Genomic DNA, 26,512 nt, shown 5'->3' on the forward strand with positions numbered 1-26,512 from the left:
TGTCTTCTCTAGACATCTCTTTGTCCTCTGAAGGCCATTCATTAAAGTCATTCTTATACTGATTGTTCAGCATGACTTCCAAGTTTGACACTGAAATTCTATTTACTGCCACAGAGGAAGGCTTACTTTTATCAATGCCGCAATTTCCATTTAAAGGCCCATTGATGACCCAGCCCAACACTGTTCTTATAGCGTATGGACCACATCCATGACTGTTCACAACTTCCCATGGTTCCAATAACCTGGGAGCATTGGATCCTATTAATAGATCGACATTGGCCTCTATGGTAGGGACGTGAACCTTGGACAAATAAGGCCACCCTTCCAAATCAGCAGCAGTGACAATGTTGTCTGGAGTGACTGGCATCTCCTTCTGTGTGAAAATTTCAGGCAAGGGGTAAAAACTCTTTCCTGCAAGACCTGCAACCTCCATTCCAGACACAGCAAAGGTGGGAACAACCTTTTCTTGTCCCATTGTTTTCAAGAGAAACTGAGTTCTTTTTCCTGTGATGTTCAGTCGCTGCATAAGGTATTCAGAGCAAAATGTAGCTGTGCTACCAGGATCCAAAAACGCATATGTCTCAATAATTTCATTTCCTCCTGTGGACTTGACCTGCACTGGGACAATGGAGAGAATGCAGCGGTCATTTCCGGCCCCTGTACGTCCACATATCTGGGAAGAAGTTGATGAATCTACTTCAGGTGGCTCACTTCTTTGCTGTGATTCAGTATTGGCTTTTGGGATATGAAGTGCAGTGGGATGCTGTTTATCACAAACCTCACAGACCAAGCGCTTGTTACAATCACGGCTTATGTGTCCAACTCTTAAACATCCAAAACATATTCCTTTTTCTTTTAGGAATCTGATCTTTTCTCTGTGTTTTTTACGTAGGAACTGTTGACATTTCTCCAAGAGATGAGCACGTGAACAGCAAGAACAACACACAAGATCCTGTTTAGTTATGTTGTTTGTGTGAGCATTTTCTTCACAGGAGTTGCCAGGCATTACTGTAGTTGCAAAACTGCTTCCTCTCCCTTTGAATGTCCTTGTTTGCATTTTTAATTTGTTAAAGGGTTTTAAAGCCGTTACATTCTGAGGTACATGTGCTTCAATATTTCCAAAAATTGGATCAGAAAGAATCCTCACTTGCTTCTCCAAAAATGCAACAACATCAACAAAATGAGCCCTTTGATTGTATTTTTCCATTATATCATGCGCAACAGCTCTCCACCTTTCACGAAGTTTGTACGGCAGCTTATAAACAACTTTTCTCATGTTGCTTGCCATGTCCATTTCCTGCATATGAGGACACTCCTCCATCACATTGAGGCATCCACGTAGAAACAAAGCATAGGCTTGCAAAGATTTAACATCCTCTGACTTTATTGCTGGCCAGGCTAAAGCCTTCTCTATATATGCATTGGCGATCTTATATTCATTGCCAAAATGTTCCTGAAGCAGAGCTTTAGCCACAATAAAGCCACGTTCCGGGTCCATATGTTGACAGCTTTGCACTAGTTCCCGTGGTTGCCCTCTAGTGAACTGTTCCAGGTAGTACAAGCAGTCAGCCTTACCTGCTTTATCCTCCACCCCTTGCTCAAATGATTTTATGAAAGCTTGGTATTGAAATGGATCTCCCTCAAAGACAGGAATGTCTCGTGGTGGCAAAGATATCAGGCGTTGTTGGTTCACCAAAGAGGCTGTGATTTCGTTTTGTTTGCACATTATACCTACAATATCATCAAGTGAAGTCTGATCATTTTGTCCATGATTCATGTGTTGCCTCCTGGTTTGTGTTACCCAAGCAGTTGGTTCATCATGCTTCAAACCTTGTGATGTTTCCACAGACTTTGGATTGGGTTGTTTATTATGGTTTGTTTGCATGTCCATTGCGTGTTTGTTATTTTGTTGCATTGAGCAATCCATTCGCTGTTGTGGTTTACCAGCTGTAGGCTTATATTCCTGTGCCATTGGGTTGAGTGTTTGTTGTGCCAGCTTCCTTTTTTCCTTTTCAAAATAAGAGTTCATACCATCTGTTGGTGCCTGAGAGCGCCTTTGTCCATCCATAGCCTCCACAACTGCCAACACCGCATCAGATGCAGCAAGTTCAGTCTCCAACTCGAGCTGTTCCTTTTTCCTTTTTATTTTTTGCTCCTGTTCGTCCAGTGCGTGTCTTTCCTTTAAGGCGGCCATTCGAGCCATCACTGCAGCCTTTTCTGCTGCTGCTTTTATTTTTACAGAGGAAGTGGTGCTTGACCTGTGACTTGTGACACTTTTATTTGAATGTTTACCCACATTAGAAATACTGTCATTTGGATTTATATCATCATTTTTAGCATCCATATCACAATTATTTTCAGTTTCAGACACCTGGTTTTCATTACGTTTCACCCATGTTTCAACATCATCAATGAATTCATTATTGAACATCATTTTAGCCTTGAACCATGTTTCATGCCTTTCTTTTTCTTCCTGTGGCAACAAAATCATTAAAGAATCATGCAAACACCTTATTTCGTCACACAATTCAATAAACCCAAGAAGAGAATTTTGTACCTCAGACATCTTAAAACTTTGCATAGAACCCTGTATCATTTTCTTTAAAGCACTTGCTTTATTTAATTTAGCCTTTCTGCCATTTTGCAGCCGGTCGATCTTATCCGCGAGTCCTTTAACAGACAACTTGACCACTCGCTGACTTGTCCGCGTGTCGCTACCGCCGGCCACAGAGTCCGCATTACCAGCAGCATCTGGCACATCAACACCTGACGACGTGTCAACGTTAACCACTAAATCCTCCATTTAAAGTCCGATCGTCTACAATATGTCAATCAAAACCCAGTCAAAAGTTGTTCCACTTCAGCAACCAATGCATTGGAATTACGCCATTATGTGTGCACACTTTTTAGATTTAGATGGCCATCTATACTAGTGGTAGCGCTACCATACCTATTTCTGAAGATCTTCATCAAAAGCTGCGGCTGGTGAAGTCTTCTCGGCGCCCTCACCCGCGTCTCCACTCCCGGCGTCTCCTCACCTGGTTCCCCTCACCGGCGTCTCCACTCCCGGCGTCTCCTCACCTGGCTTCCCCTCACCGGCGTCTCCTCTCACCGCTGTCTCCAATCGGCAGGTGAGCTGGTGACATTCAGCTGATGCGCCGATTATCGCACAAAGCCTCCACCCTGGCTCTGTCTTCCTCGTGTCCACCATTTACCGCGACAAAAATCCAGTATATTGTTGTCAACCATTCAGACAACAGTTTTTGACTTGAATTGTAGAGGCTAAGCCAATGCTTTAAGCCACTGAGGCATTTCAACAGGAAACATTCTTGACGCGCTTACTTTCCACGACTGATGAATGAAAGTCCACTTGATTTTCAGTTGCGATGCACAAAATCCATTTATTTCGTATCTTAAACTTGAAGATCACACTTTAATCAAGCAAAACATGCGTCGAGCACAATAGCTGAATAGCGGTCAAAAACTGTTTTTCCTCTTCCGATTGGGAACACCTGCCTAGACACAAAGGTTCCTAGGTTATATAGGCAAGACCGCCAATTACCATCAGACTCACTACAAACAGTCAACATCACCATAATCTGCTCTTACATGGGCTTTTCAAGTTAAAATATTCTACAAGATTTTACCAACAAAGAAAATGCTAAAGATATGGAGAATAACTGAAGATAGTATGTGTAGATACTGTGGTGAAGAAGAGGAAGACACCTTGCATTTGTTTTGGTACTGTCCAGATGTCATGCTCTTTTGGCGTAAGGTGGCAGCTTGGCTGTCTGAGCAAGGACTTGACTTACCAATAACAATAATCAATATAATTTGGGGTTTGCATGAAGAAAAAAATATGTTGTTAAACATTATGGTGCTCCTTGGAAAATTTTTTATTTTCAAAAAAGAAAAATGTGTTACATTGGAACCATTCATCATGTTTCTAAAACATTATTAGTTAATGACAAAAAATCAGTTGCTGCCTGCCTTCTAAAACTTACTATTTAGCGATCTAAATCCATTATGTGACTCGTTAATGCTGCGGCTGAACGACAGTCTGCAACGCACACTTGGCGTCATTGGATTTCACACACGTGTAAAAGAAAAGCTAACTTTTATGCACAAGCTACGTTTGATACTTTTTCTCCATGTCTAAATGTTCACTCCTCGCAAGTCTAACTTACATTTTACAATGCAGGGACTGTAATTAGAGATATGCTAGTTATAAATACAGTAATCATTACAGTACTTTATTTAGGCAGAATAAGTTCGTTGTGGTTTCCAAGCTCATTAATGTTAACGTTAGCGGTCTTCCACTGATAGTGGCATTAGCTAGCTTTGTGGTTAGCTAGTCTATGATGAGCCATAATTTAGCAATGGATAACGTCATACTGCAAATTGTAAAACATACATTTTCAATATAACAGGCCAAGGAGAGATGATACGTCTCATTGCTATAACTGTCACGCTATTAAAGAAATACTTCAGTCACATTGTCAAAAGTTAAAAGGACAGTCAGTCAACTACACTGTAACAACGTAACGTAATTAGCTAAGATTCTTAAAGACATTCAACCAAGGAAGTGGAGTATCAAAAATACTTTCCCAAAAGTCTTGAAAATAATATGGAGAAACTGCAGTGTTTTTAAAGGATGAAAAGAAGCTGTACATATCAAAATTTACTTTTCTATGCCCCAACCATTTATAATTTTTAATAGCCGGACGGCAGACACCTAAGTTTGCATTTAAATTAAGTAGTTTTTTTTTCCAAGTTGAAGGGATTGCTGATAACAACTGCAGATACTGTAGTTTTGGACAAAAGTCTCCATATATCGAAATAAAGGATTCATAGTTACGAAGACTGTGGAGACTGTGGAGATGACAGTGGACTTTAGGAAGAGACCCACATCAACATCTCCTCTCACCATTCTAAACAGGACAGTTCCAACTGCAGACTCATTCAGGTTCCTCGGGTCCACAATTTCACGAGACCTGAAGTGGACCTCCCACATTGACTCCATTAGGAAGAAGGCCCAGCAGAGGTTGTTCTTTCTGCGTCAGCTCAGGAAGTTCAACCTGCCTCAGGAGCTGCTGACCATCTTCTACACAGCTATAGTCCAGTCTGTCCTGACCACATCCATCACTGTCTGGTTTGGATCCGCCACCAGGCAAGACAGGGACAGACTGCAGAGAACAGTCAGGTCTGCAGAGAGGATCATTGGTACCGATCTTCCCTCCATTCAGGACCTGTACCGGTCCAGGGTCAGGAAGCGGGCCAGAAAAATCACCACAGACCCCTCACACCCTGGCCACAATCTGTTCAGACTCCTCCCCTCAGGTCGGCGTTACAGAGCGGTGTACGCCAAAACCACCCGACACAAGGACAGTTTCTTCCCCTGGGCTGTCGCTCTGTTGAACTCTGAGTAGTCACAGAGTGTGAGTCCATACACATGATCAATAAACTATTTTTGTATATACTCACTGTACAATAACCCCAGTTTGGTGTATATATTATCCTGTTTTTATGTGTACAATTTGAAGATTTATTTTATTTTTATCTTATTTATCTTATTTTTTATTTTTTTTTTATTTTTATCTTATTTATGATGCTTGAGTACTAGAGAGGAAGGTGCCGGAGTCAAATTCCTTGTATGTGTCATACTTGGCCAATAAAGCTGATTCTGATTCTGATTCTGATTCTGAAGTTCTCCTTTATCATTCAATATATCACTTACAAAAAGTACATTGTTATCTAAAAATGGCTGCCAATATACAGGTTCTTTGTCTATGCAAATATTGGAGTTAAGCCACAATAACTGCTGTTTAATCTCCAATATATCATTTGGCATAGAAAACTGAAAGCAAAACCACATAGACAAAGAGTTTCTGAAAAAAGGGGAGAGATTAGGAAAAAACAGGTTCAAGCCTACTTTTGATTTCTGGCCTAGTTGGAAAAAATGATATAATTTACCTATTGATGTGCCACATTGAGCTATAAATAATTTAGATGAAAACCAGTGTTGGTTATTATATAATCGTTGGATCCAAGCACCTTTTAAGGCTATATCAAGTGTCGCAAGATTCTTCAGCCCTAAACCTCCATTGTCACGTGTATTGTACACATATGTGCGTTTTATTTTATCAGTTTTACCATTCCACATAAAACTGAATATTACTTTTTCATATGTTTTTATAAACATTGTATCAGGTGAAGGTAAGGCTTGCAGTAAGTATGTAAATTGTGAAAGTATTAATGAGTTAATTACTGTTACTTTTCCAAATATCGAGAGATATTTACCTCTCCAGGCCTGAGAATTTTATTCATTTTCTGAAGTTTTAGCTCAAAATTGATCTGTACAAGGAGCTTTTTATCTACAGGTATATGTATTCCTAAAAGATTAACAGGGCCATCAGAACATTTAATAGGCACCTTACAGGAAATTTGATCTAAACCTTTCAACGATCCAATTCTAAGAATAGAGCATTTGTCATAATTTGGCTTTAATCCAGAAAGTAAAGCAAAGGAATCCAGTTCTGCAATAAGGGAGTTTAATGACAGAACATCTGGTTTTAAAAAAAAGGAAGCATCATCTGCGTAAAAGGAAGACTTTGATTCTAACCCATTTATGTCTAATCCTTTAATAGCTTTATTATTTCTTATTCTAATGGCCAGCATTTCAATCGAAAGATTAAACAGATACGCTGAAAGGGGGCAGCCTTGCCTCACTCCTTTGGATAGGGTAATTGTATCAGAAATGTGCCCATTGTTAATTATTTTACTACAAGGATTTTGATACAACACATGAGTCCATTTAATAAAACTCTCACCAAAATTATAAATATTTAGACATTGATATATAAAATTCCAATTTATTGTATCAAATGCCTTCTCAAAGTCAGCTATAAATATCAGGCCGGGCAAATTTTCTTTATCATAATAATCCATTATTTCAAGGAGGCGTCTGATGTTATCGCCTATGAAGCGTTTTTTAAAAAAACAGTTTGATCTGAATGTATTAAGTCCTGAATTACTTTTTTTAGTCTAAGTGCTAAACATTTGGCCAAAATACGAGTATCACAACATAAGAGTGTTAGAGGTCTCCAATTTTTTAACTTCACAGGGTCTTTTTCCTGGCCCTCTGCATCATGTTTCAAAAGTAATGAAATTAAACCTTCTTTCTGAGAATTTGATTGACAACCAATCTCAAAAGAGAAATTGTAGCATGCCAGCAAAGGAACTTTGATTTCTATAAAGAATGTTTTGTATACCTCCACCGGTATTCCATCTAGACCTGGTGCTTTCCCATTTTCAAAGGAACAAATGGCATCATATAACTCTTCCTCAGTAATAAGACCTTCACATAGTTTTTGTTGAGCACTGGTAAGTTCAGGGTTGGGAAAACATTTCCATATGCTCAGCTAATGTAAGATGAGATGAATGAGGTGTGTCTTCATTAAAAATCCCATTATAATACTCCATCAATGTTTTTAGAATGCCATTAGTTGAAATAACATTCGTTCCATCATCTTTCAAAATTTTTGATATATTCTTTCTGGGATAATTTCTATTTTGAAGTTGCAAAAAACACTTATTACATTTTTCACCCTGTTCCATCCATTTAGCTTTACTTCTATATATAATTCCTTTGATTTTATTCTGATAGAATCTCTCTAATTCTTTTTCTTTATCGTCTAATATTTGGAGATCTTGTTCAATGCAATCAGATCTATTTGCATCCAAGCGATTTTTAATGTTTAGCACCTCATTTAATAGAATTCTTTCTCTGTTACAGGTTTGTTTATGCTTCCATGAGGAGAATTTTATAGCATGGCCTCGAAAAGCACATTTAAATGCATCCCATACATTGTGTGGATTTGCTGAGCCAGTGTTAAAAAGAAAAAAATCTGAGATAAATTGCTTCGTTTTAACAATGAAATTTCCATCTTCTAACAATGATTGATTAAATTTCCAATAGCCTTTACCCCTGTCAATGTCAGCAAACTTAAATTTTAATATAATAAGATGATGATCAGATCTAAATCTTTCAGCAATTGTTACTTGAGTAACTTTTGCTATAAGAGAGAAAGAAATCAAGAAAAAATCTATTCTACTTGCAGAAACATTCCGCCGCCAAGTATATCTAATTAAATCCGGATTTTTTAATCTCCAAACATCAATAAGATCCATTGCAGACATCATAGACGTAAGAGCATGTCTTTTCTGTCCATGACAGTCCCTGGCCTCTCCGGCCCTGTCTTTGGAGGGCTGGAGGGCAATATTATAATCTCCAGCTTGAATTACAGGAATATCATAATTTCGAATCATGTTATAAACAGTATCAAAGAAAGTTGGATCATTATCATTTGGAGCATAAATATTGAGCAAACAGAAACGTCTACTTTCAATTTCAACATCTAAAATGATTATACGACCATCCATATCCCGTTCTATTTTATGCACACAAGTTTCAAGATGCTCTCTAAACAATATCAACACTCCTTTCTGGTTTCTTGCTCCATGATTAAAGTAAATAGACCCCTTCCATTCTCGCCTCCATTTTTCTTCAACATCCTGAGTAGAATGGCATTCTTGTAAACAAATTATATCCAAGTCCTTTTTTTCAGCTAACCAAGTAAATATTTCAGTTCTTTTCATATCATTAGCCAGTCCATTACAATTATAACTGGCAATACATAGGGATTCAGGACTCATAATGCTTTAACTCATTAAATAACTTTCCTGCCAATGGGAGTTTATTAATCTTAGTGGCCTTATTCTGAAAGCAAAATGTTATGTATGCAGAAACACACAAAAAACAAAACAAAAAAAACAACAAAAAGAAATTAAAAGGAACATACCATATAATTGACATATTAAAAGACCACAAAGTAGGCTATGTCAGTGGCAACAACAACAGAACTTATTCTAGGGAGATCAATTCAAATTCATTTTGATTCATCTTAATTATCATCATCATCACTCGGCTCCAATAAAAAGAGCCATGGTGTGATTGTTATGTCTTTGTATAATTCGCCGTCGATATATAGTTTATCAGCAACAAGTCTTACCCTGCCCTTTTCTTTTTTGTCCTTTTTCTCTTCTTTGAATATGGGAAGTAGTGCTTTACGTCTGTCCACAATCTCCACAGGGTACTGCTGGTTAATGCCAAAGTTTTTTCCCTTAAGCTTTGGCCCTAGTCCGAAGACCATCTCTCTGTACGTTTACTGCTCGAAGCAGGCGATGATGGCTCTTGGTTTGGCCTGCTCCTTCGCCGCAACGTTCGAATAGGATCTTTTCTTGGGTCTTGCCGGGCCGAGTCTATGCACTCTGAGGAAAGTAATCCGCTGAACAATCTCCTCTTTGATACCCAGCTCGTTGGTAAAAAAGGCTTTGAGAACATCGCTCACATTCTCATCCTTCTTCTCGGGGATACCGCTGAATATCAAGTTGTCTCTCATTGAGCGCGCGGTCATCTCCAGCATTTTCTCCTTCAGTTTGATGTTTTCCCTGGTAACATCTCTGACAGACCTCTGCACCTTCTTAACTTTTTCTTTCACAGACTCCAGATCCTTGCGTGTCTGCTCCAGTGATATCCCATTTGCAACCACAGTCTCTTTTAAATCTTTGATATCGTCCGACATTGAGTCCAACTTGTCAAGTTTCTTTAATTTCTCATTTATATCGCACAAGATTCCTTCCATATCGGGCGTAAGTGAAAAAGAATTATCCGGACTGCTGTCTAATTCCAAGTTAAGACGTTTGTTTGGGGGCTCAAATCTTTTTTTCTTTGAAACTCCCGGCGTCTTTGTTGCGTCGGTCGCCATCAATCAAAGGAAACAAACAGATCAAAAGTATACCACTGGAGCGTAACGCCAACTTAACTTTGGCCCATTCAAAATCAAAAATGTTTCTTAATTGAATTCTACCTTCAATCCGCGAAAAATACATATAATTCTCCCGTATTTTAATAAAGTTTGCCACCCGACATCACCTGCTGCTCACTTACTCGCGCATGCGCACACACATCAAAATCCTTTATCGGTCGGGCTCTAGCAGGGAGTGTCGTCTTGTTGGTGGTGTCTGCGTTGCTCCTCTCAAAGTGAGCGTAGAAGTTGTTAAGCTCGTTCAGGAAGGAGATGTCCATGGCTGAGGGGGTGGGGTGATGGCCTGGATGCCTTGCCACATGCGTCTGGGGTCTAAGTTGGAGAAGTGACCCTCTATCCTCAGCTTGTAGCAGTGCTTGGCCTTTTTGATGCCCCTCCTCAGGTTTGCCCTGGATGTGCTGTAGGCCTGTGCGTCCCCTGATCTGAAGGCAGTGTTACGGCCTTCAGCAGGAGCCGCACCATCTTGTTCATCCATGGCTTCTGGTTGGGGTACGTGGTGATCTACTTCTCTGTCATGACGTCATCGATGATGGTGGTGATGTAGTCCATAACAGAGGAGGCATAATTGTCAATGTCCAAGTGTGAGCCACAGGTGGCCTGAGAAGCAAACATACTCCAGTCCGTGTGTTGAAACCTGTCCTGGAGTACAGAGTCTGTCCCTGCTGGTCACACCTTGATGGTCCTCACTGATGGCCTGACACGGTTGATGAGGGGTGAACATTTGGGGGTGAGGAACAAAGAAAGGTGATCTGACTGTCCGATGTGGGGGAGGGGGGTCGCGGTGTAAGCACCAGCCATGTTTGTTTAAACATGGTCCAAAATCTTGTTTCCTCTGGCGTGGCAGGAAACATGCTAGTGGAATTGGGGAGCACAGTCTTTAAGTTTGAGTGATTTAAATCACCCGCAACAATAAAAGCAGCCTCCAGGTGATCAGTCTGTTGTTAACTAATGGCCGCATAAAGTTCGTTCATTGCGAGCTTAGCATTAGCATCCGATGGAACATAAGCAGCAGTGATGATGGTGGATGTGAATTCCCGTGGTAGATAGAAAGGTCTACACTTAACCATGAGAAACTCCAGGTCAGCTGAGCAGTGGCTTCCAAGAGTAACAGACTCCGTACACTAGGGCTGGGCGATTTGGCTGAAAAATGTATCTCGATATAAGTGTTTCATATCAGTCGATATCGATAATTATTGATTCATTTTTTTAACCTTTTCTTCCCAGACTTCTCAACTGTGCTGAGGGGGAGCATGTCCTTCTCTAAATGATACGCCACTGCATCCGTTATTTCTTTATATCGCTTTGATGTTTTGTCGTATGGCTCTGCTGCCGTGTACCTCTAGATCAGATGTTGAGCTAGACTTTTTCGTTGTCTGTCATTTTGACTGACAGGTCATGAATATCCCATCATAACCCATTTTTACCCGTCACTTTAATGTTTTTAAAATGATAACAATGACTTATTCAATAGCATTTAATTTTCATTCATTTTTAATTAATATAGCGGTGGAAAAAAAGATTCGGCTCATATAACCGGCCATCAAAGACGACTCAAGAATCATGAATCTAGAGTCTATTTAACCGGCTCAGTTGAGTCCTACCACGTTTGATTGATATATAATAAATAAACTGCTCCATTCAAACATCTCACATCTCACTTGGCAGAGAAACAAAACATACTACCTGACTTGACCACTAGCAAACTAAGGCACTCAGACACTCACTCACTTAGCACAATACGCAGAGAAACTAAACTTAACTGACACATAACTGCTGCTCATAGATCCCTGCTTAACCGAGTCAGCAGCCACTCACTCGGCCGGCAGATAAACAAAACTTAACCGACTCTTAACCGACTCTTACACTACTAATCAAGAGAGACGAGCCAATTAATATGTTCACTCGGTCTGACTCTTGTCTGACTTAAAATAACTAAAATATTGCCAAACTGGTGACGTGACCTTTCCTTTTTTATCTACAATTTCCTCTCACGCTGTCGCACTCATATTCTCCTTTCACTCCACACTGTTCTTTGTTGTTGTTGTTGCTGATGCCACCAACCTGGCTTAGCTGGGCCGTGATAGGTCGAGAGGCTAAAGCCCTTCCTCTGCCTACATCCCCCAGAATGACTTGCAGTTCTGGCTCAGGGTTTTCTTTCTATTTTTCTCTAACTAGTGAAATTATCGAACACTCTATAGAACGTAGTTTCTATTGATACCGATCACGTGTGTATCGCGATAGATATCGTTATCGTTTTATCGCCCAGCCCTACCGTACACCAAGCTTTGTTGACATAAATGCACAAACCTCCGCCACTGGTCTTGCTGGAGTCATCAGCTGATCTATCCGCCCGGTGTGTGTAGTGGGCGGATGAATTTGTGTCTACTTCAGGTAGTATGTAAAAACATTAAAGGAATAAACTCAATATTTTGACTGTCACACATTTGAGGTCATGTACACCACTTTGAGATGAAACGTCATCTTGAGATTTTAGATTCTGAGGTTATTGCACCAAATCTAAGGACTATAATAAATATATTGTTGATTCCAGACTTGGAACACAATTTAAAATATAACCCTGTGTTGAGTAGATGAGATCCTTTATAACGTACCATTCACTCAGAACAGTTTTTAAGGAACATGTCAGACTGTTAAACTCTTTTTCTTGTTTTTGTAGGAAATCAAGACTCTCCTGTGTCCAGCTGTGTCCATGGAGACTGATCAGTCTAAGAGTCGACCTGTTGACTTGAAACATGGACAGAAGTCAGCTGATCAGAGGTAAGAAAACTGAAGGTACATAAAGTATCACACACATTTTAGCATCAGGTCTGAACTGAGACCACAGTGCACTCAACACTACAACCAGAATAATACCTTATAGTACTATCTGGTGTTGATCTAACTGGAAGTCTTAATGTGTCCTTAATCTGGACATCACCTTCATCCATTCATCCATTTTTGTGCACTCATGAGACCAAAGCTAACGAAGGTATTCCATGGTAATATCTCTGGTTATAAAGTAAAACCTTTAAAATCTTCACTAATGTTGCTCAATGAGAAAGAAAGACAAGATATAAATGATATGTTTTCAAGATCTATGTCTAATTTCACATAGTTGGATGTAAAAACTTCAATTAGAGGAAATAGCACCAAGCAGTGGTGGATCCACAGGAAGAAGGCTCCATGTTGTTTAGTAATACCCTAGATACAAGTCAGACCACTCCTCTCTGCACTGAACAACAACTTTGTTTGGGTTTTAATTTTGACCAAGGACTCGTCCACATATCTGAACCAGGAGTTGTTCCTTTCAAGGAGCTCAATGATCTGCTTTCCATCCTCTCTGTGGATAGAAAGGCCTCAATAGTGACATTATAGAAAACATGACACAGCCGAGCCTTGGCTTGTAAAAACCTTGATTATATAGAAATATGTGGTAGCTAAGTCAAGAAGGACACATGTATGGTTGGAGTGATGTCAACTGTAGAAAATGTTGTCTTCTTCTTGGAGAGAATTCTAAATTAAATTTTATTTAACTAAATGAGTCAAAGATGAGTCTTGAGGACATATTATATCCTGTGTTTGTAGGAGGATCCATCAACAGAAACGGGATTCTCCTGAATACAGCTGTGTGTCCATGAAGAGTGATCAGTCCAGAGGTGAACCTCTTAACTTCAAACATGGACAACAGTCTGATGATCCAGGGTAAGAAAGAATGAGTTTTCTGTTTTCTGTGCCACTTTCTTTTCTCTGGCACAGAGCTCTTGCCCTCTAATTTCCTATCTACTACTAGTCATACAATTCTGTGCTATTACTATGTAGAATGTTTACTGCTGTGTCTTCCCCCCTCTTCTTGTGAGTATCTCTGGCCTGGAGTGGTGTGTTTCCCGTAGAGCTCTATACTACATCTGTTGTCGTGGTCTCATCAACCTGCCCAGTCTTCATGGAATCCTGCAGTTATTCCCTCCTACCTGAATGAACAATTCTCCAACCTGCCTATGATTCCTCTTACATTTTCAAACTGTCATGTAACATCATCAGTTTGTATCATAAGATTCCACATTTACGCTTTAGTCAGATATGTGTAATCAGACCACATTCAGTAATCAGAGCAGTGTTTGTTGTTCTCATCTTGTGTTTGTGGCATCAATAAAATGATGATCATCACCAAAGTGTGTTTGTTAAAGAAGTTAGTTTGAATCAAAGATGTTTCTCCACAGACTTCAGCAGCAGATCTCAGTGGTTTCCAGTGATCATCATCACAAAGACCTGGACTCCATATTCATGGTGAGTAAATGTTCAATCACAGCTACTACTGCTAACCTCAACAACCACAAACTAGCATTCTGGTTGGAGAAGGCTTCATGTTAAATGCTGTCAACAAGCAGCCTTTCAGATCAACATGATTGTGTTCTGATCATTTAAGTTGGATTATTATTCTGTTCCAGCTGCTGGAGGAGAACATGATCAGTTTTATGAAGAACGAGCTGAAGAAGATCCAGAAGGTTCTGAGTCCAGATTACTCAGAATGCTTAGAGAGTCAGAGGGAGGATGAGGAGGTGTTGGAGGGTGAGGATGAAGAGCAGAAGAGGAGCAGCAGAGATTTATTTGTGAAGATCACAGTGAACTTCCTGAGGAGAATGAAGCAGGAGGAGCTGGCTGACTGTCTGCAGAGCAGTAAGATGATTTAACAGCTTTAACTTGATGGAAAGAGGAAATGGAGGAAACATGGGAGAAGTTTCTATTTCTAGACTCTGATGTTTATATGATGAAAACATCTGAATCACATCTATGAATTCTTCTGGACTGAAAACAGTCACATGTGAATGTTATTAAAATGAATGAGTTCACTGATTCATTATATTTCTTGTTCATTCAGGAACTCCTGCTGCAGAGTGTGGACGTAAAGTTAAATCTACTCTGAAGGAGAAGTTCCAGTGTGTGTTTGAGGGGATTGCTAAAGCAGGAAACTCAACCCTTCTGAATGAGATCTACACAGAGCTCTACATCACAGAGGGAGGGACTGCAGAGGTCAATGATGAACATGAGGTCAGACAGATTGAAACAGCATCCAGGAAACCACACAGACCAGAAACAAGCATCAGACAAGAAGACCTCTTTAAAGCCTCACCTGGAAGACATGGACCAATCAGAAGAGTGATGACAAAGGGAGTGGCTGGCATTGGGAAAACAGTCTTAACACAGAAGTTCACTCTGGACTGGGCTGAAGACAAAGCCAACCAGGACATCCTCTTCATATTTCCATTGACTTTCAGAGAGCTGAATGTGTTGAAAGAGAGAAAGTTCAGCTTGGTGGAACTTGTTCATCACTTCTTTACTGAAACCAAAGAAGCAGGAATCTGCAGCTTTGAAGAGTTCCAGGTTGTGTTCATCTTTGACGGTCTGGATGAGTGTCGACTTCCTCTGGACTTCCACAACACTGAGATCCTGACTGATGTTACAGAGTCCACCTCAGTGGATGTGCTGCTGACAAACCTCATCAGGGGGAAACTGCTTCCCTCTGCTCGCCTCTGGATAACCACACGACCTGCAGCAGCCAATCAGATCCCTCCTTACTGTGTTGACATGGTGACAGAGGTCAGAGGGTTCACTGACCCCCAGAAGAAGAAGTACTTCAGGAAGAGATTCAGAGATAAGGAGCAGGCCAGCAGGATCATCTCCCACATCAAGACATCACGAAGCCTCCACATCATGTGTCACATCCCAGTCTTCTGCTGGATCACTGCTACAGTTCTGGAGGATGTGTTGAAACCCAGAGAGGGAGGAGAGCTGCCCAAGACCCTGACTGAGATGTACATCCACTTCCTGGTGGTTCAGACCAAAGTGAAGAAGGTCAAGTATGATGGAGGAGCGGAGACAGATCCACACTGGAGTCCAGAGAGCAGGAAGATGATTGAGTCTCTGGGAAAACTGGCTTTTGATCAGCTGCTGAAAGGAAACCTGATCTTCTATGAATCAGACCTGACAGAGTGTGGCATTGATATCAGAGCAGCCTCAGTGTACTCAGGAGTGTTCACACAGATCTTTAAAGAGGAGAGAGGACTGTACCAGGACAAGGTGTTCTGCTTCATCCATCTGAGCGTTCAGGAGTTTCTGGCTGCTCTTCATGTCCATCTGACCTTCATCAACTCTGATGTCAACCTGATGGAAGAACAACAAACAACATCTCTGAAGTCTAAAATCTTTAGAGACAAACCTGAACTAACACGTCTCCATCAGAGTGCTGTGGACAAGGCCTTACAGAGTCCAAATGGACACCTGGACTTGTTCCTCCGCTTCCTCCTGGGTCTTTCACTGCAGACCAATCAGACTCTCCTACGAGGCCTGCTGACACAGACAGGAAATAGCTCACTGACCAATCAGAAAACAGTCCAGTACATTAAGGAGAAGATTAGTGAGAATCTGTCTGCAGAGAGAAGCATCAATCTGTTCCACTGTCTGAATGAACTGAATGATGGTTCTCTAGTGGAGGAGATCCAACAGTCCCTGAGATCAGGAAGTCTCTCCACAGATGAACTGTCTCCTGCTCAGTGGTCAGCTCTGGTCTTCATCTTACTGTCATCAGGAGAAGATCTGGACGTGTTTGACCTGAAGAAATACTCTGCTTCAGAGGAGGCTCTTCTGAGGCTGCTGCCAGTGGTCAAAGCCTCCAACAAAGCTCTGTAGGTGGATTTAGGAACTATTTGGAACATGATTAATTTAGTAAATGACAAATAAAACATTTGATGTTGATTCTTCTTCAGGCTGAGCAGTTGTAACCTCTCAGAGAGAAGCTGTGAAGCTCTGTCATCAGTTCTCAGCCCCCAGTCCTCCAGTCTGAGAGAGCTGGACCTGAGTAACAACAACCTGCAGGATTCAGGAGTGAAGCTGCTGTCTGCTGGACTGGAGAGTCCTCACTGTAAACTGGAAACTCTCAGGTCAGGATACAGCTGGTTGTTGATTAGTTAAATCGTGATTTAGGTTCATGTTGGTGCAGAAGTTCAACATCTGGAGGATTTTCCTTCTTCTTGAGTTTCTGATATTTTTCTATCTCCAGTCTGTCAGGTTGTCTGATCACAGAGGAAGGCTGTTCTTATCTGGCCTCAGCTCTGAGCTCCAACCCCTCCCATCTGAGAGAGCTGGACCTGAGCTACAACCATCCAGGAGACAAGGGAGTGAAGCTGCTGTCTGCTGGACTGGAGGATCCACTCTGGAGACTGGACACTCTCAGGTATGGACAGACAACAGCAGCTTGTCCAATATCTAAATTCTTTGGAGTCACAGTAAACCTCAGAGGATGAACCCTCCTCTATCAGCTGGTTTACAGTTTTAGGTTTTAGTGAAATATATCAACAACTGTTGATGGATGGATTGTTGGTGTAAAGTGTAGAGAGAATAATCTTCTGTGACTGTGATTCTTCAGAGAATTTTAATATGTCCAAGACTTTGGATTCAACTTCTGTTTCTTTTAAAAGACACTTTCAACTTAAGTATTCTACATTTAAGGCAGAAAGAATGAGCAGATTTATAAACAGTGATAAAATGACATGTTACAAATAAGCTGCTGCTGAAATCCTTTATTGGTTCCTTTATTCTCTGGTAACCTCAAAGATTTATCTCAGGGTTAACTTTCAAATACAGTCTTTTCTGATATGGACTAAGCACTTTACATCATTAGATCCTCTATCTGGAATATGTAAATGAACACAATCAACTGAATGTGGAGGTTAGACTGATCTGTGAACAGTCTGAAAACTGTTTAGTTGTTGATGTGTGAATGTTGGTCAAACTGTTGATGTCAGACAGTGAAACATCAGAGACAGTCTATACTGATGAGTTTCAGTCTGTTTTTGTGTCTCACTGATAAACTGATGAACTCTGCTTCATGTTGAACAGCAGTTAGGACTCATGTTGGATAGAAAATCATTCTGACTGTGTTTCTTCCTCCAGGATGGACCATGGTGGAGAGCAGTGGTTAAAACCTGGTCTGAGGAAGTGTAAGTTTGACTAATGATGATAAAACATCAAAGTGTCAGTTTGTGCTGGACTTCTGGTTATGGCGCTGCGCTAGGTGGAAGCGTGACAGAGCTCTCCCGTGTAAAGTTTGGAGAATAACAGTCGGGTAGTCATAAGAAATTGTGTACAGCTTTAGTGAACAGCCACTTCAGTGTCTGAAACCGCATTAATATGAACCTTATACCTGTGTAAAGAATACTCATTGAGATATGAAACGTAACCAGTTAGTGTGAGTAGTTATTTATTAGTATTTATTATCAGTCTGTTTGTTTAATACAGTACAACAATAAACAAAGCTTTGCACAGTAGCAGAATGTTTACAGCATTAACAAGAAAAAAAATGGCTACAACTGCAAGTTACTTGGTGGAAGCATCAAAGAATGTCGTCTGTTTTTAAGGTGGTAAATCAGTCTATCACTCTGTTGTGACTCAGATGCTGAAGCTCGGCTTTTTCAGTTGACATGACTGCAAGACTGTCTCCCCTCTCACTCACTGTGCTCCTCTGCCCTGACTCCTACAGGCCAATAAGGCTGGTGGAGTGATTATTATTAGTGTAATTATTATTATTATTATTATCTGCTGATGATAATCATACGTGAATGAGCTCAGCTCCTGTTTCACGGTGTGCATCCATGCGTAAAGTGAGAAACACAGCTGATGCTCCAGAAGGAAGTCACCCCAAAGATATGGTAAAGAGAGTCACACTGAACTCTAGAAACAACCAGGACCTTCACAGGGGATTTCAGACTAACTAGCTATAGCTAGCTAGCTAAGTAGCAGCGTTCTTTTACAGCTGGAATGTAACTTTTGACCCCAAACAACAAAGGTAAGACGTGAGCAGAGATTGTCTGTACTGTGTAAGCCAGGTTTTTATTTGTCAAACATGGAGCATTTCATTAATTACATGGGACTTTCTGCTGTTAGCTGGAGGCTGGAGCTAACTAACTGTTACTACCAGCAGTGATGAATACTTACTTTAATGAAAAACTTTCTTATATCCATCCATCCATTCATGTTCTTCTCCTAACGGTGTTCTGTTGGGCTCTGTGTGGCTGCGGGTACCGAGCCTCAAGCAAGGTCTCAGGGAAACGTGGACTGGATTATCAGTCATGAGGTTGTTCTGAACAAGTGGAATGGATTGATAACAAGGTACCAAAGGGGCTCTCTCTACCGTACACTACGAAGTGAAGGGAAACTGACAGAGATATGATCACATTTAAGTCCTTAATGACAGGTTATATGATTATTTATTTAAACTGATATGCTGGACGCTTTATATTGAATATGTTGGCATTTTTTTGTAAAATAAATTAATAAATTAATAAAATAAAATAATTAAAACAACACCAAACTATTTAGGGGGGCTTAAGAATATTTCAGGAGGGCTTCAGCCCCCCTAAAACAGGCCTAACGACGCCACTGATTGAAGCTATTCCATTGGGTTCATGATTGTAAATCTGTCATGAACCTCATCACACGTCACTGGTGTACACCAAGCTGAGCCACCTGCTCTGTTCTTTAAAATCCTCAGATGGATCCTCTTCTTCTATCTGTTCCTGAGCCTATGCTCTTTGTTATTTATGTTGGTAGATTTGTTTGTTTGGGTCGTGGTTCATAAAAGGACTAGGCTAATGATTGAAATATTAGTTGTTGATAGTCACTGAATGGTGAGATAAACGGGGTTGTGCAGTGGCAGCGTGGAGGGGGGTGACTCCAGGACGCTGGAAGTCACTGTTAAGCCTTCTCGAGGTGTCGTGGGCCTAACTTAACCAAACATGGGTGAAGGGAGGTGCCCACTTGAAAACCCCAATGACATGCTGCATACTGCTGTTGACTAGGCCAGGTATCTGATGTCTTCATGTTGGTTGGTAGTGATATTTCTTTGTTTGTGGAACCAACATTAAAATATGATATTAACAGGAATAAATAATTCATTAAGATGCAATAGTTAAATAAGTTAAAATATTTTCATGTAATTCATCAAGGTCTAAAATGTTAACCAACAGTAATTTAATGCAGACAATTAAAAGTCTGTATTTCCAGTTAGTGCCTCTTTCAGACACTAGGGGCAGCACTGAAGTGATGCTGCACAGAAAAGACGTAGAAGAAGAAAGCAGAGAAGACAAACGGACATTAGCGAGTAAATATTTGATAAAAAGTTGATCTAGGACCTGTAAAACAACACCTAACTGGTCGGGAATTGATGAAGAGCATATTAAAAATAAGCCACAGCGGTTTTGGTGAGTTTGACCTCATTTTATTGTGCTTTTGTTTCCGTTTTGAGCGCTAGCGGAGAGCTAAAGTTAATGAACATAAACTGTTAGCTAGTTAATATTATCCGGTTTATTAAGGAATTATTGTTGTGAATGTAACCAGAGAGTGAATGTATATTGTGTCAGAGGAAAAGTGTTGAATTATTTAGTGTCAAAGACGGAGCTGTAAGTTCAAAGGCACCGCTCCGCCGCCATTTTGTGCCTGAAAGAATGACGTAGCGGTAACTAGAGCTGCAACAACGAATCGTTAAAATCCGATTATTAAAAGAGTTGGCAACGAATTTCATTATCGATTCGTTGTGTCGCACCATTATTATGCCACGGAGATGTTTGTTGTATAAAACAAAAGTTGAGTTGAGCGGAGCGGACGTAGAGGAAAGACCATCGGAGAGACCCTAACGTTGTTCTGAAACATGGCGGAGGTGGAGAAATCAGTACAACCAAGTCATCCACGCATGCGCGCAGATAGCGCTGAGGACGGGGGGGTTCATAGTGACCCCGATCCGCCCCCCCATTCAGGGGCGTCGCATCCGTGGTGGATGTGGGTGTTTTCCCGGTGAGAGGGTTCAAACCCAAACCTTTTCTACAGTTTCTGAGCAGTTCCGCTCAAACGCCTCACTACAGTCGCTCAGTTTCTCAGGCCGCTCTGTGTCTGCGCTCGCTGCCGCTGACTCCTCCCCCCTCCCTCCCGTTGCTGCTTCAAACTGACACCGGCTGATGATTGGCTGTTCTCGTCTTAAGTCCCGCCTCTCTTGCTGTATTAGATTTATCGTTCAGCTCGTGCCGAGGAGGCGGGAACTAGCTAGGTTCATAGTTGATACCGTCACCGCCCACCCAGCTGTTGGTCCTTTTCTGAGAGATGGCGTGATTTGATGTGTAATACCCGCAGTGGCGGGAGGGGGAGCTCTGAGCCCCATTGTTAGTGAAACCGCGGGAGAATAAGACATTTACATCTGCACTTTCCAGGTACTGTGAATGAGTATTTATGCTTTAGAGGTTTTTAAATAAGCTTGACATGTGTTTATGTTTTGTTGATATGTCTAGTATTTAGGGTATTATATTTCTCTTTTTAGACTAATGCTAATTACTAACTGGGATATTGTTTAGCAGCTAAATTGGGTCATGTATGTGGCATGTAATGTATAAAGCAGGGGTGCCCATTATGTCCATCACCATCCGGTAGATCAAGAAGGTAGTGCGGGTAGATCGTGTGCCATTGAAGAAAATGTTTTAGATGTTAGTCTGAAACATTTATCTGTTGCACCTCCAACACAAACAGCAAGACAAACCTTCATCTTTATTTATTTTACTTTATATTTACAACATGTCCTCAGTTCAGCAGCACACATCCACAGCCACGCACAACTTCAACAACAACTCAACACTACCGTCTTTCTGAAAGAGACAGCGCTGTTGTTCTAAAGGTGCAGTGAACCAGTTTATCTAGCACAAGGCCTAAAAAAGTTTGGACCAAAACATAGTATTAAATAAAAACTAATATATATATTTTAAGTTTCTATCTCATTTATTTTAATTTAATCCATTTTCTCTCTTCTATGTTCTAAAGTTTACTGTCAAGTTCACATCAGCAATGAAAGGGTTACTGTCCTGAAAACATGTTATCCAATCAGAATCGTCCGTCTCTGTCAAGGCCCGGTCAGCTGGCTCATTAATTGGTCAGGACTTAACAAATCCCGGGGAAGGTGGAGCTATGTGTTCTGGTTTGGAGAGTGACGGGCAAATTGACCAATCACGGTTTGATTTCAAGTGGGCGGGACTAAAACAAAAGATCGTAGGCCTTCCTGAAGTCCCAACATCGGAATCTCAGCAGAGTGGTTAGACTCAACCGCTCAGATTTTTTTTTTAATGCAAACCTTTATTGAAAACTTGAACAGTACAGACAATCAGATGATACATAAACAGATAAGTGGACTCAACCGCTCAGAGTTAAATGGCGGCAGACGAGAGTGGCGTTGTGGCTAGCTTGATAGCATCGCCTTGGCTTTTTCAAGGCGGCCTTTCACAGAAAAACTTCAAATAATAAAACACGGAAGACCAACTCCAGAACTGGAATTAGAAGAAAAGGTTCAGAAAGTGGAAAGAGGTTGTCTGTAAACATCCCAGCGCATTGTCCCGCCTCCAGTAATATCTGGCCCTCCAGATGACATTGAAAATCTGATTTAAAAGAAAAAAATAAATTATTTACTATCAGAAAAACAACAATGTCAGAGAATTCAGACCTTTTATTTAGAAAAGATAAAAATAAATAAAATAAAATCAAAGCAGAATTTTCTTGATTCCGGACGGACACCAGCTCGTGGTGGGAACGTGGGACATCCTGAAATTACAGAGCAAAAAAAGGAGAAAGAGAAAAAATAAATTACTATTTAAATTAGGGGTGGGACTCGATTAAAATAATTAATCTAATTAATTACAGGGTTTGTAATTAATTAGTCTTGATTAATCACATTTTAATCTCATAACAATATTTGCCCCAAAAAGCAACATTTTTCAGTTTAAATGGATATTAGTGGACGACTGAATCAAATAATAGACACAGACGTGAATATTGTAAACTCAAGCTCTTTTGATGTCTGGAAAAATGCATTTAATTGCATTTCAATTCAAAACAGTGGAAAAAGAAATGGTTTTAAATGGTTAAAAAACAAACAAACAAACAAATAAAACAGTTTGGGCTGCCAACATGTCTTGTCTGTACTCGGACGGGGATTGCTAGCGTTTCTGTGCTCACTGCAACATGCTTTCCATTTAGATGGCACCGTAGTGTTGAAGTGCTTCGGTGGCATAGACATATATAATAGACGCCTCATTGAGCGCTGGACCGTATGTCAACGTCGCCGCCATATTGGAGGAGGCAGCTCTGTCCCACGAACCAATACGAGTCAATGGAATGAACTTTATTAAGCGCCTTCTACAAAGTACTATAAGCATTTACACATTCACACACCAACGTATATATTGAGGAAACTGATAGGAACTAAAAACAACGTCTGATTACTGAGTAGTTAATGTTACAGATATTGTTTTAGGTTCCTATTGGTTTCCTGAATATATACGTTAATGTGTGAATGTGTAAATGTTTACAGCACTTTGTGGAAGACGCTTAATAAAGTTCATTCCATTGACTCGTATTGGTTCGAGGGACAGAGCCGCCACCCCCAATATGGCGGCGACGTTGACGTATCGCAACAACGGACCAACCCGCTCAATGAGGCGTCTGTGTATGTTTGTTTGTTCATTGAGGATCCCCATTAGCCGACCCACAAACGCCAGGCTAGTCTTCCTGGGGTCCTTTTCAAAAGTTCAAAGTAAAATAATATTACACAAATCCAGTTACAAAACATACACAAATTGAGTTACAAATAAAAGAAAGGAAAAAGGAAAAGAAAATTCTCAAAATAATAAAAAATAAAATAACAGTACACAGAACCAGTTACTGAACATACGCAGATCCAGTTACAATAAAAGAAAGGAAAAAGGAAAAGAATAAGAAGTTCTCAACCTGATAGCTTGAAAGATTAACTCTTAAGTCTAAAAAGTGACTTTACATGTTTCTTTTACTGGGAGTAGTCCTAATATTTAAATGAAGAGTATTCCATAATGAAATGCCTCTGTATACAACAGTGCTTTTCATTGAATTAGTTCTTGGTCGTGGTAATGCAAGTAGACCTTGAGTTGAGGTTCTGGTACTGTAGTGGTGAACATCAGCATTATAACCAATCTGCTTAAAAAGAGCTGTAGGATACTTGTTATGAATAAATAACAATAAACTGCTGGATAATCTATGAATAACCTTCAGCCATCCAAGACAAGAATGCATACGGTCCACACTCGATCTGTAAGAACAATCAAGAGTAAGTCTAGCTGCCCCATTTTGAGCTGTTTGTAATTTTGTAAGCTCAACCTTTGGGTGCAGAAGCCCAAATAACTGAACAATAATCCAGATGACACAGCACCAATGTTTGTACTACCTGTCTGCGAATTGCAGGTGTTACATACGTAGCACATTTCCTAACAGCAGCGATACTTCTACCCATCTTAGCGACAATTTGATTGATATGGTCGGACCACGAAAGTGTATTACTAAGGGTAACGCCCAAAAGTCTGTGTATATACAGTATGTCTATGCTTCGGTGGTACCTTCCATCAGTCCTCTGCTTTCATGCTATTCCTCCGTTCTGGTAGCCGTTAGCCGTTAGCCGTTAGCCGAGCCCTGACGTGTGCATCAGTGTAAGTGGTGTACCAGGAAATCTTGCACTAACAAACGTTCCGCATTGTTTGGAATGCAAACTGCGATTAAATGCGTTAATTTTTTTAATGCGTCTGTGACTTTAACCCACAGGCAGTTCTCCAGATTATTGTGCGTCAGGTGATTCCTCTCGTGCGTCTTAATGTCATTCATAGAAGAAAAGGTGACTTGTAGGTGGAGGGAAACATCGTCAGCACATAGGGAGGTTGTTTGGAGATCAATAAGCTCCAGATGAAATGTGGCCTCATCCAATGAACTGAGGTCAAGTGCCGTCGTTCACAGAAGAAGGATTTTTAGAATCACCATTTAACCTAACAAGCATGAGTGTTTTAATGTAATTCATTCTAACATTGTTGCAGTTAATAATTACTCATTCTTTGTTGTTTATTTATATTTTTCATTACGTTTACCGTAACGCTTCAAATAAGGACAAAGCTCAGAACGTGGAGGCTGGCTTGACCACGTTCTCAGACGTGGAGGCTGGCTTGACCACGTTCTCAGACTTGGAGGCTGGCTTGACCACGTTCTCAGACTTGGAGGCTGGCTTGACCACGTTCTCAGAACGTGGAGGCTGGCTTGACCACGTTCTCAGACGTGGAGGCTGGCTTGACCACGTTCTCAGACGTGGAGGCTGGCTTGACCACGTTCTCAGACTTGGAGGCTGGCTTGACCACGTTCTCAGAACGTGGAGGCTGGCTTGACCACGTTCTCAGACGTGGAGGCTGGCTTGACCACGTTCTCAGAACGTGGAGGCTGGCTTGACCACGTTCTCAGACGTGGAGGCTGGCTTGACCACGTTCTCAGACTTGGAGGCTGGCTTGACCACGTTCTCAGACGTGGAGGCTGGCTTGACCACGTTCTCAGACGTGGAGGCTGGCTTGACCACGTTCTCAGACGTGGAGGCTGGCTTGACCACGTTCTCAGACTTGGAGGCTGGCTTGACCACGTTCTCAGACTTGGAGGCTGGCTTGACCACGTTCTCAGACGTGGAGGCTGACTTGACCACGTTCTCAGACTTGGAGGCTGGCTTGACCACGTTCTGAGACTTGGAGGCTGGCTTGACCACGTTCTCAGACTTGGAGGCTGACTTGACCACGTTCTCAGACTTGGAGGCTGGCTTGACCACGTTCTCAGACGTGGAGGCTGACTTGACCACGTTCTCAGACTTGGAGGCTGGCTTGACCACGTTCTGAGACTTGGAGGCTGGCTTGACCACGTTCTCAGACGTGGAGGCTGGCTTGACCACGTTCTCAGACGTGGAGGCTGGCTTGACCACGTTCTCAGACGTGGAGGCTGACTTTACCACGTTCTCAGACGTGGAGGCTGGCTTGACCACGTTCTCAGACGTGGAGGCTGGCTTGACCACGTTCTCAGACGTGGAGGCTGGCTTGACCACGTTCTCAGACTTGGAGGCTGGCTTGACCACGTTCTCAGACGTGGAGGCTGGCTTGACCACGTTCTCAGACGTGGAGGCTGGCTTGACCACGTTCTCAGACTTGGAGGCTGACTTTACCACGTTCTGAGACTTGGAGGCTGACTTTACCACGTTCTGAGACTTGGAGGCTGGCTTGACCACGTTCTCAGACTTGGAGGCTGGCTTGACCACGTTCTCAGACGTGGAGGCTGGCTTGACCACGTTCTCAGACGTGGAGGCTGGCTTGACCACGTTCTGAGACTTGGAGGCTGGCTTGACCACGTTCTGAGACTTGGAGGCTGGCTTGACCACGTTCTCAGACGTGGAGGCTGGCTTGACCACGTTCTCAGACGTGGAGGCTGACTTGACCACGTTCTCAGACGTGGAGGCTGGCTTGACCACGTTCTCAGACGTGGAGGCTGGCTTGACCACGTTCTCAGACGTGGAGGCTGACTTTACCACGTTCTCAGACGTGGAGGCTGGCTTGACCACGTTCTCAGACGTGGAGGCTGGCTTGACCACGTTCTGAGACTTGGAGGCTGGCTTGACCACGTTCTGAGACGTGGAGGCTGGCTTGACCACGTTCTCAGACGTGGAGGCTGGCTTGACCACGTTCTGAGACGTGGAGGCTGGCTTGACCACGTTCTCAGACTTG

The 26,512-nt window shown here is 41.6% G+C and overlaps 1 protein-coding gene across 1 annotated transcript in view; it reads left to right on the forward strand.

Annotated features, from left to right (window-relative positions):
* LOC311499743 (uncharacterized protein) overlaps window positions 1-26,512 on the forward strand; it is a 233,054-nt gene that overhangs the window by 150,476 nt on the left and 56,066 nt on the right. Inside the window, exon 14 of the mRNA XM_084560864.1 lies at window positions 16,649-16,822. Within this exon, the coding sequence (XP_084416990.1) occupies window positions 16,649-16,822 (174 nt within the window). The remainder of the gene's footprint in view (window positions 1-16,648; window positions 16,823-26,512) is intronic.

Source organism: Chelon labrosus (genome assembly GCF_963514085.1).
Source record: "Chelon labrosus genome assembly, chromosome: 14".
Classification (NCBI taxonomy): Eukaryota; Metazoa; Chordata; class Actinopteri; order Mugiliformes; family Mugilidae; genus Chelon; species Chelon labrosus.